At 39.4% G+C, this 12421-nt stretch overlaps 1 protein-coding gene across 2 annotated transcripts in view; it reads right to left on the reverse strand.

Moving 5' to 3' along the window:
- The window catches only part of TMEM178A (transmembrane protein 178A), a 51659-nt gene that overhangs the window by 11601 nt on the left and 27637 nt on the right, over positions 1-12421 (reverse strand). For both annotated transcript variants that reach the window (XM_004436722.3, XM_087436854.1), the window contains exons 2-3: positions 3283-3396; positions 297-434 (exon numbers count right to left, since the gene is read on the reverse strand). In XM_004436722.3, coding sequence (XP_004436779.1) covers positions 297-434; positions 3283-3396 — 252 coding nt within the window. The remainder of the gene's footprint in view (positions 1-296; positions 435-3282; positions 3397-12421) is intronic.

Raw genomic sequence — 12421 nt, forward strand, 5'->3', positions numbered from 1 at the left:
AGGGTTAGGGGCACATTATGAAAGGATGAGACAGAAAAAACAGAGCTGACTCATATGGAGATTAAACCCAAGACATTTCCATCTAACCTCAAGGGCCACAATGGAGACCTCAGGGCTGCATTTTTAACACTGTTGTTTTCTTTAAATTCTGTGTTAGCGACCAAAGCCAAATGACCTTCTTGTTGCTTTTCTCACAAGTAAAAACAAAATTAACAGAGAGATAACGAAGTGAAGCTAGCCGCACGCAGAGCAGCCTTCACTTCTGCTGGGAGCGGTGTCTGAGGTGTTCAGCGTACCCGTCATGAGGAAAAGGAGTCCAGCCACATGCTGCGTGAGGCTCTCCTCCCAGAAGAAACTGACCGTGGCCACAATGCAGCCGCAGAGCAGGACGGCCACGGCCATGCCCAGGAAGCCGGCAGTAATTCTTCTTAAATCTGATCTCAAAACACAAACAGACATTCAAAATAGTAAGCTGAAGCAGGAAAATTATTGAAAATTAGAGAACAAAGAGCTTTGTATACATTGTGAAAATAAAGTTACGTGGGCTGGCTTAGGGCCTACAGGGCCCAGGTGGTCTGGGGAATTCTCTGCCCAGGTGTTCCATTAAGAGGACAGGTCGGGTGTAACCAATTGAGGTGTCAGGGTCTACCCTCTCTCAGTCCATGGAGGAGTCTATACAAGGTAGGGAATAGACCAGAGGGCAATGCCAGGGTCAACTTGGGTAATAATAGGAAGTTACTTAGTAAACTGAGAGTGAGGTGGGTCTCAGAAACATCTTTATTATCCTTAAAAGAGCAATAGAAATGTAGGTTGCCACCACTGTAGTGGCTATAATTAACCTGGCTTTGGAGAAAGAGCCTAAAAAGTGAGCTATAGTGAAATATGGTTTTACCTGAGCACCACACATGCCAATTATTTTATTTTTTATTTACATCTACTCCTGCCTATTTTCAAAAAGGATTTGAGAAAGCGAAGGCAATTGTGGTAACTGAAACAGGCCCGAAGTGCACCCATGGGACATCTGCTCATAAACGCCCTCTCCCCTTAAATAGAGGCCCCACAGCCCGAGTACCCATTTACCCAGGTTAGGGAGGGCCTGTTCCCACGGGTCATGTGTCCACTGTACACACAAGTCACAGGTTTGGTCTATCACAAAAACACAATTGTGATCCCTGGGCCGGAAACCCAGCCCCAACCCCACCCTCTAGGCAAAACCAAGAGATGGACGTACTACCTGTACCTGGACATCCTTCCACCCTGATTGCTACCTGAAGGAGCATTCCGATTGCCCACTCTCCTGCTATTCTAGTTCTTCTTTCTATTTCCTTCCTTCCTCCCCCTTTTTTTTTTTTTTGGAACAAAGCTAATTTTAAAAACTGTTAGCTAAATTTTTATGATCCGTCTTAAAACAATAGACCCCAAACATAGGTCTGCTGCCCCTGAGGCCAGTCTGGGCAAGTGCATGTGGCTCATGCACACCTGTACACACATGGAGCCAAGACAAGGGGCACGCCCCACTTTTTGAAGTGAGGGCTGCTCTGCTAAGGTGGAAGTGCCCAGTTACATGTTTGCGTGGCTCCTGGGCAACTTAGCGGGGCTGCGCACAGGGTTAGAGGGTGGATTATAGCAGCTGCCAGTCTTGCTGTTAGTCACACATGGACCATCCCTTTATGTTAAAAGGATTTCTCATTTCCAGCTCAAGGCATCTAAATTAAAGCAGAGCACCACTGCCTAGAAGAGGAAGTGTAGACACCACAGAGCGAGGGGTCAAGGGCAGTGATAATTTAAAGGGACTGAGTTTAATGTTAAGGGTATAAGTCATTTTGAGATATCCACATCTAAGCAGGGGAAATGTAATAATAGTTCAGCCAATATTATCTGACAACTTCCTAAATTCCCAGTGGCTTAAGTGATAGTTCTATTTTCTATGACCATTAAAAGGCATGAAGTTCAGATATAATCCACGTGGGATTTGCATTAGTACTAGACATAATAAGCCTATCTGGTAAACATGGTACAGATCTCCAAGTGTGACCTTCTTAAAAGGAGCCATGCATGAGACCACTAAAAGTATCTTTCCACGTGAAACTCAACAAGGATTAAGAGGAGAACGCTCACATACTGTCTTGCAGCGCAATAACAGGGTACATACTCAGAGCAAGAGATGAGTGTCTTTCTCAGGATCCTGTAATGATCTTTTCTTGCCTGACCAAAACCAGTGATTATGTGGTTTTCTGGACAGATGATTAAGGCAAAGAACTCCAAACACACTCATAAAGAATTCAGACACAAGAACACTTAGATAAGACTCTAACTCAGATCTGCTGAGAAATGATCAAGATCAGCCAGCAAGAAAGAATTTTCAGGAAGTCATGCTATTAAGAAATAAACCACATTTCAGCCAACGACTTTCCAAGTCCTAAATTTGCCAATCATAATATTTATAATATTACAGCACTGCTGTGGCAATATCACAAGAGCTTCCATTTACGTGTTTGAGATTCAAAATAGAGCCTTTAGATCTGCAGAGACATTTACTTACAAAACGAGACTCTGCTTGGCTTTCTGCAGTGGCTTTGGTCACCAAACAAGATCGTTGAAGTCCTTGCTGCTTATTTCATTGGAAAGTGGCAATGTCAACCTCTGATTAGGGTAAAGACTGAAAAGAATTTGGTCTAGTTTTTTGCTTTCCTGAGTTACCTATCACCAGGCAGCATGAATCAACAGTGTTTAGGTAAATATAAACCGTCTTTAGTGTCACATTGCATGATCCTTTCTAGAGTTTCACATTTTCCTGACAGTGAAAGAGAGTACTTCCCAACATTGAGATGTAGAGGTAACAAACACCCTCTGAGAAAATTATGACATACACTCATAAAGATATTTTAGAAGAAATACCAAGATCTGAGATAGACACAGTAGCTAAAATGAATATTGTATAAACAAAAATAAGACAAGTGGCAGAGCAGATCCTTGTACCCAAAGACTTGGTAAAGAAAAGACTCAGGAGGCCACTTGTGTACAGATGCCACCAGGGCGGACACGCATACCGCACTGTCTCACAAAGCTTCGCGCCTGATTTTCACACGTTTGATCTGTAAACAAGTTATGACCCAGCATAGTGAAATGACTCTCTGAGTCTCTGACCAAGTTGGATTGGGCCCAGGGGCCCACATATAATCAGCACAGAATCTTTCAGCCCAAACCTGAGAGGACTAGTGGGAATAACTTATGTTCAGAAAGACACTATTTCCTCTCTGACCCTTTCCCAGAAATACTCACGAAGCAGATGCCATTCATCTTGCTGTATTGTCTTGGTTAAATTGAAAGGAATGTTTCGTAAGCGGATTGGCTGAGAAAAGTGGTACTTGATAGCTGTGCATCGCTGCGCAATACCTTGAAGGAAACAAGAAATGCGATTTACTAGTCTGCGCATTTGTAATAGAATTCTGGAGACCTGGGGCAGAATTATATATCCTCAACTGGGTTGAATGGGGGAAGGGGTAGGAATCTCTTGATTACTCCCATTAATAGAGGCAAGTCAGAGCAGTAAAAACCAAAACATGAAGTAATTTTTAAAATCATGTTTCACTTTTGAATGTATTAAATTTGATAAGGATCTAAACTCCCCTGATTGTTTTTCAACATTGAGTTCGTATTAACTAAAAACAAATCTCCTCAAGGAGAAATGGCCTAAAAGTATACAGATGATTGGGAGAAATCAGCTTGGAGTTTTAATTTAACACAGATAAATTACATGTCTTAATTTGATCCAGTCTTGAACTTTCAAATGGCTTGCATCAAAAAGTTTATTTGCAAGTGTGTTATTTGGAAACCAGAAGACATTTTTCCATAAAGATAACCTTCTACATGGTGGTTGAGGTGGTGGTTAGGTCTCCAGAAAACCCCCAAGAGCCCATTTAACTCCAGGGCAGCTGATGTAATTCCTTCCTATGAATTTTACTGACCTGAATTCTGGGTCCCAAGAGAAAGGGTAATATTGAAAGTAGAGAGGAGAAAGAAAAAAATTTCCTCCCTTTCCTGGTTGCATGGTCAGCCCTGCACACAATATTTTAAAATGGGCAAGTGTACCCATTGCTCTGTCTAGGACCTTCTCCTACCCACCCTCCCAACTCATGCTTTTATTGCATAAATTAATACAGGCCTATTTTTCCTCTAAAGTCTTCTGAATCCCATGAAACTATTTACCCTTTCTTCAAATTAAAACACAACAAAACCTCCTTCTTCCATTGTAAAGGATCTTGGTCAGTTGTTTGGATAAATGCAATGTGATTTGATTAATTTTTAGAGAGATATGAGTGACTGTTAATCCTTTAACCCTGGCAGCTATTAAAAAAAATATCCTCATAGATGCAAATGAATCTCTAATTGGTGGAATTTGAGTAAGCATAAAAATAAGGTGAATTTTTAAAAAAATCATGCATCAAAAGGGGGAGATTAATATTTGCGCATAGTTTGTATCATGAGTTGGTCAGTCCCTGATGTGAAGGCACCTACAGGATCATCTTCCTCAAAGAGTTTCTCAGACATTATTGTGCATTAAGAATCTCCTGAGGAGCTAGTTAAAAATGTACATTCCTGGACCCCACCCAAGATATTCTGAATCAAAAGATTTTGGATGGAGCCAGGAACCTGAATTTTAACAAATGTCCCAAGTAATTGTGAGGCAGGCAGTCCTTGAACCTCACTTTGAGAAACAGTGCCCAAGTCTACCTCTGGTATTTGGAAGGTTGTTTTTTTCTTATGAAACCACAGATTCTCTAAAAGCTCAAAATTTTTTTATTTTTCTCTTTGTTTTTTCGACATGTGCCTGTGGCAGTGATTGTGAGGTCTAAGGCATATAAGTTAGATGTTTACATCTAAGTTAGGTGTTTATAACTCAGAAAATTCCTGTGCTTACAAAGAGCAAACAATCTGGGTATGAGAATAATAATAGAAAACAAACTGCAAATATATTAATAGCTTACATTTGCATTATCCGAAACTGTCATTCCACTTGATATTCATCCTCAGGCTGACCTTGAGGCTCTGTGTAAGCAGGAAGTGAAAACTAAAGCAGAGTTGAAGGTATGTCCTACACATACAGAATCCATCAGCAAAGACTAGGGACTTATTGGTTCCAGGCAGTTAAGGACATTTCTGTCCAATCATTAGCTTCCCACTAAGCTAGCCAAGCAGAGACTTCAGGGGCCACATATGACAGAGAATACAGACTTTATACAGAATTAGTTCAGAAAGTCACTAAAGAAACAAACAGCAACAACATTAAAACAATAACAAACTCTAGGGAGAAGGAAAAGTCTAATTTCCAGAGCTCCTACATTATATTATTTTAAATGCCCAGTTTTCAATAAGAAAGTACAAAACATACAAAGAAACAAGAACACATGGCCCATCTATGGGGGAAAAAAGCCAGTCAATAGAAATTGTCACTGAGGAAGCCCAGACATTGGACTCAGCTAGCAAAGACTTTGAATAAGCTATTTTAAATATGTTCAAAGAACTAAAGGAAATCACGTCCAAAGAAAGAAAGGCAAGTATGAGAATGACGTCTCATCAAATAGAGAATATCAGTAAAGTGATAGAGAGTATGAAAAGAAAAAAATAAATAAAAGGAAAAAACAAATCGAAATTCTAGCATTAAAAACTTACAATAACTGAAATAAAAAATTCACTAGAGGGACTCAACAGGATGTTGAGCAGGCAGAAGAAAGAATCAGCAAACTTGAAGATACGTCAATTGAGATTATCCAGTCTGAGGGAAAAAGAATGAAGAAAATGAAAAGAGCCTCAGAGACCCGTGATACATCATCAATCACCAACATAAGCATAATGGGAGTCCCAGACAGGAAAAGAAATGGAGGCAAAAAGAATATCTAAAGAAATAATTATCAAAAACTTCCCAAATTTTATGAAAAACATGAATCTACACATCAAAGAAGTTTTATGAACTACAAATAGGAGAAACTCAAAGAGATCCACACCCAGACATATTGTAATCAAAGTATTAAAAGACAAAGATAAAGAATGTTAAAAGCAGCAAGAAAAAAGCAATTTCTCACATATAAGGATTCTCAAAAGATTAGGAGCTGCTTTCTCCTCAGAAACCATGGAGGCCAGAAGGGAGGGGGATGACATATTCAAAGCACTGAAAGAAGGATTATCAACCAAGAATTCTATATGCAGCAAAGTCATCCTTCAGAAATGAAGAAAAATTAAGACGTTCCCAGTTAAACAAAAACAGAAAATTTGTCTCTAGCAGATCTTTCCTACAAGAAATACTAAAAGGAAAACTTCCGCCTTTACTAAAGGACAGTAACTGAATCTACATTAAAAAAAAAAGACATTTGTAAAGGTCATGACATAGGTAAACATCAAAGATAATATAAATGTATTTTTTTGTTTGTAACTCTTTTTCCTCTTATCTGATTTAAAGGACTGAGAGCATAAAGCAATAATTATGAAGCAATTGTGTTGATGGGCATACAATGTAATGTATGCAACAATAACAGTGCAAAGGAGAAGACAGGGAATGGAGCTTACACTAGCAAAGTTTTTCTATACTAATGAAATTCAGTTGGTATTAATCCAAACTTAACTTCTATAAATTAAGATGTTTATTGTAATCCACAGGGCAACCACTAAGAAAATAATTATAAAAAATATAGTAAATGGGGGCCACCCCAGTGACACAAGCAGTTAAGTGCGTGCGCTCCACTGTGGTGGCCCGGGGTTCACAGGTTCGGATCCCGGGCACGCACCAACGCACTGCTTGTCAAGCCATGCTGTGGCGGTGTCCCATATAAAGTGGAGGATGGTGGGCATGGATGTTAGCCCAGGGCCAGTCTTCCTCAGCAAAAAGAGGAGGATTGTCAGATGTTAGCTCAGGGCCGATCTTCCTCACAAAAAAAAATATATATATAGTAAATGAAACAAAATGGGAATTAAAAAAGTTATTAGAAACATCTATTTAACCCAAAAAAAAGATAGTAAAGGAAGAACAGAGGAACAAAAAAGACATAAGGCGTAGAAAACAAAATAGCAAAATGGGAGACATAAATCCTACCTTATCAGGAATTACAATAGATCAAACAATCCAATCAAAAGGCAGAGATTGGCATTCTAATAAAATGACATGATCCAACTACATGATGTCCACAAGAGACAAAGACACAAAAAGGTTGGAAGTAAGAGGATGGAAAAAGATATACCTTGCAAACAGTCACCAAAAGAGAGATGGAATGCCTCTACTAATATCAGACAAAGTAGACTTTAAACAAAAATTGCTACTAGAGGCAAAGAAAGACATTTTATAATGATAAATGGGTCAATCCATTAAGAAGATACAACAAACATATATGCACTTACCAACAGAGCCCCAAACTACATGAAGCAAAAACTAACAGAATTAAAGAGAGAAATAGAAAATTCAACAATAAAATAGTTGGAAATTTCAATACCTCACTTTCAATAATGGTACAACAACTACCTTGCTGACAGAAGATCAGCAAGGAAACAGAAGACTTGAACAACACTATAAACCATCTAGACAAAAGAGACATCTATAGAACATGCCAACCAACAGCAGCAGAATACACATTCTTTTTGAGTGCGCATAGAACATTCTTCAGCATAGACCCTATGTTAGGCAATTTTTAAAATCTCAATAAATTTAAAAGTATTCAAGTCATACAAAGTATGCTCTCTGACCACAATACCATAAAATCAGAAATCAATAACAGAAGGAAATTCGGGAAATTCATAAATTTGTGGAGATTAAATAATACACTCCTAAACAACCAACAGGTCAAAGAATAAATCACAAAAGAAATTTAAAAGCACTTTGATATTAATGAAAACAAGATCACAACATACTAAAACTTATGGGATGCAGCTAGAGCAGGGCACAGAGGGAAATTTATAGCTGCAAAGGCCTACATTAATAAAGTTCTAAAATTATTGACTTAACTTTCCACCTTAAGAAACTAGAAAAGGAAGAACAAATGAAACCCAAAACAGAAAGAAATTATATAATTAGAGTGGAAAAAAATGAAATAGAGAATAGAAAAATACAGACAATAAACAAAATCAAAAATTGGTTCTTTGAAAAGATAAATAAAACTGATAAATCTCTAGTTAGATTGTCTAAGAGAAAAAGAAAGAAGACTTAAGGTACTAAAACCAGGAATGAAACAGAGGACATTACTAACGATCTTACAGAAATAAAATGTAGTATAAGAGAATACTGTGAAAAAATTATATGCCAACAAATTAGATAGTACCGATAAAATCACAAATTTCTAGAATGACACAAACTACCAAGACTGAGCATAGAAGAAATAGAAAATCTGAATAAATCTATAACAAGTAAAGAGATTGGGTTAGTAATTAACTTAGGAAAAAAACTTCCTACAAAAAAAATTCCAGGACCCGTTGGTTTCACTGGTGAATTTTATCAATTGTTAAAAGAATTAACAATCTTTCATAAACTTTTCAAAAAAAAAAAAACAATAGAAGAGGAGGGAACAAGTCCCAAATCATTGTACGAGACCAGTATTACCCTGATACAAAACCAAAGATGTCACAAGAAAAGAATATTACAAAATATTCCTTATGAATATATATGCAAAAATCTCCCACAAAATACCAGCAAACTGAATTCAGCAACACATAAAAAGTGGGATTTATGCCAGGAATGCAAGATTGGTTCAACATATGAATATCAATTAATGTGATATACCTTATCAATAGAATAAAGCACAGAAACCACATGATCATCTCACAGACAGAAAAAGCGTTTGACAAAATCCATTTGACACTCATCAACAACCCTATGAGCTAGACATAAAATAGGTATTATTAGCTCCATTAAGTAGGTAGAAAAATATGAAGCTCAGAGAGGTTAAGTAACTAGCACAAGGCCACAGGGCAAAGTAGTAACCAAGCTTTAACATATATGCTGCTACACAAACTTTGTATATTACTCATTCAGGAAAGTTGGAAATCCTGAATCTTATAGAAATGCATCTTAATTCTGGGAGTAGTTGGGACTGTAGTTATTAAACACACTGTCAATTTGAAGTGAAAAATAATTTTTTTCAGTTTAGCACCAAGATATACTCTTTTGGAAACAAAGCTTATACCTAATTGAGGCTTCTGTCTGTATATTATCCACACTTCTGAATACATGTTATTTGGAGATGAGGTTGGCTCCATGGCTGACTCAAGGGCTTCACCCTACCTGCATCTCACGGAAGCTGCTTAATGCTGGAGACGGGGTGTTGACTGGGGAGAAATGGTTCTCTCAGACCCAGAGGGGCTGGCGCTAGAACAACTCCTGTGCTAAGGAAACACGTGGTTCCTTCTACATCATTGCAAATATTCTCAGGGCTCATCTCCTCTGCCCCTTGCTGGGAACAGGCATGATCCCAATGGGTACGAAGAATAGCAGACAGGAGGTGGGCAGCTGGCCCAGCGCTCTCCAGCTTTCCCAGGGGAGTCCGGCATGTGCCAGGAATGAGGTAAGCTGTGCACGCATCACCAAATTACCTTTCCTTCCCCACTAATCTCCCAGGCTAAATTTAAACTGCCAAGAACTCTGAAATGAGAAGAGAAAGCAGGTTGGGAGAGTGAGAAAGTCTGGACCGGACAATTATAAGCAGTCCTCAAAGATCCCAATGATTTGGGAGGCTTGTGGTGAGCCCACAGCATCTCAGCTGATTTTGCAAGAAAATATTTTACAGCCCCGGTGCTCTGTGCCCTTAGAAGATGATTAGAGGCTGTAGGCAGAATTGGAAGAGAAAGCGGGAGTGAAGGACAGATCAGCAGAGGTGTCAGAGGCCCGCCATTAGCTGTTTTATCTCCCTGTGCTTAAACACTTGTTCCACCGTCATAGCAGAAAATCAAATAGATTCCAAGAGGAAAATGTATTATTAAGGTTTGGCTTCCTGCAGCATACACATAAAACTGACAAAATGAAACTTGACAAAAATCACATAGGAAAGGACCTATAGTTGCTTAATGGCTTGCAAAGACAAACTAGGTCCTTTTGATAAAAAAACAAGTATCAAAATACACATAGCTGGTGGTACAGACAAAAGTTCCGTGCAATGTCATGTTAGTGATGCTGTGAAAATCCACAAGGAGGCATCAGATTCAAATTTTTTCAAAGCCATGCATGCAAACTTTGAAATTAACTGGCTTTTCTGGGTGTAGAGAGCAATGAATCTGGCTCTCTGCAAAGGAACACAAAAAGCATGAGCTCATAGCACCAGATGGCATCACACAATGGGGGGAAGAGACACGCAGAGGGTTGGAAAGAACAAGTTATGATCTATATTTAGTGATTAATTAGCTTCTTAAAGGGCCATGTAGAGCCACTTGAATGATGATATACACCATAGAATAAGATATATAAATATGCTGCACAGGAGTTAGGAATGAGGCTTATGGTCTGGTGAATTTCTGTTGTTTCTGATGCTTAGAGAGAGAAATCAAATTCCAAGCTAAGTCATAGAAACCCATACTTAGGTTAAATGAGGGAGAAATGTGAGAACAGCAGAACATGCTGCAAAAAGTCATTAGTCCCAATCAACAATGAGGCAGTATAGGTGATGGCTAAAGGCCTTGTAGTCAGACAGACTTGGATTTGAATCCCAGCTGTGTGACTTTGAGCAAATTACTTAACATCTCTGAGCCTCAGTTGTCTCACCTATAAAAGAGGGGGAATAATGGCAGATACTCTGTGGGGTTATTGTGAAGAATGAAAGAGGTAATTCAAGGACTTAGCATAGGATGTGGCCCACTCAAGGCACTCAATAAATGTCAGCATTTGATTATGAGTTCTCTCTCGGCTCTGCTCACATTCGTTGTACAGAACCATTGCCACACATAGGAGTCTGTATCCTAAATGGGCATCACAGATTAGCCCAAGTATACAGACAGAGAAACAGACACACGAAACAGCTGCCAGAACAATGGCACAACCAATGGCTCTCCTGTTCACTCAGTGCAAGACTCCCACCACTTCACTCCTGAAGACTGGCTGGCTAACTGGCCTCCTTGCCACTCCTCTCTCCACCCTCCAGCCCGCCCTGCCTGTCACACTGACAAATCTGCGTGTGAAGACGTGGGGCCTCTGGGGCCTCAGTAGCCCATCTGTAATGTGGAATATGAAAACCTTTAAGATTTTTGCTATATCCATCTGCCTTTTACCGTATCATGAACTTAATAGATTCTTTAAACTGATTACTATAAGTGGGACACAGTTTTATTCGCCATAATGTCAATATGCATTTATTTTAGAATTATGTATTTAAAAAATAAAGTGCCTGGCACATAGTAGTACTACATAATTGTTTATTAAATAGCTTTGTTGCTGTCCCTGGTGGTGACATGCCCATTTCTTCCTGTACCTACAGCCCTCACCTTAAAACAATCCAAAACCTACTTAGCCCTCCAGGCCCATTGGCTTCATTCGAAACGCCTTCCCCCAAACACCACAGCCGGTGCAGCCCACTCCCTTCTCTGGCTATATTTTGAAGGTAGAGACTGAGCCACACCATCTGGCTCTTGATTACTCAGTCTTTGTCATTTCCTAAAAGATCAGAAAGTCTGCCTCCCTCTGAACATCCCAAGTTCCTTAAGAGCCGAGGCCGTGACTTCTTTCTGGGTCCACGACATTTGAGAGAGATGTCAGCAACAGTTGCTAACCACGGCAGTATAATTGATGCTTCAAGGTCTCTAGTAGATGAAAAAGGATCAGTGAACAGTCTGCATTGTTTCCTAAAACATTTCAAAGGCAACCTGGAATTCCATACCAGGCCCGTTGACAGAAGAATAAAGAACTCTTTTCCCACCAGCTCTGCCTGCACACACCCCAGTTTGAAAGGAAAGATCAATTGTGGGGTCACAGGGCAGGGTGGCTGCCATGTTCTTGTCAGAGATTTAATTTCGGAGGGAATCAGGTGCTAAGTAGACAAAAGAAAATGTTTTCCTCGTCACCTCCTTCAATGGGTATGAACAGCCCCCACTTAGATAAATAAACCAAGTACAGTAAGTTTAGTGGCTTAATGCTGACTTTTAAGCCTCAGGTGGTCAAAACCGGGCCTGAAGGTCAAGCCCCTGAGGGCAAACTCAACCTCAAGTCTCCAGAATTTAAAGGAGAGAAGTACCAAATTAGTAAATCTCGAGTGGTGCTGTCCAGTAGAAATATAATGTGAGTCACATACAGTCATGCGTAGCTTAATGACAGGGATACATTCTGAGAAATGCACCATTAGGTGATTTCGTTGTTGTGTGAACATCATAGAGTGTACTGAAGGGGAACAAAATTTGCCACCCCAAAATGTGTCTCCTAAACATGAGGATTATTTTAGGCTGATTATTTTTAAGAAACAAG

The sequence above is a fragment of the Ceratotherium simum genome, chromosome 11 (genome assembly GCF_057802395.1).
Source record: "Ceratotherium simum simum isolate JZ-2026a chromosome 11, ASM5780239v1, whole genome shotgun sequence".
NCBI classification, from domain to species: Eukaryota; Metazoa; Chordata; class Mammalia; order Perissodactyla; family Rhinocerotidae; genus Ceratotherium; species Ceratotherium simum.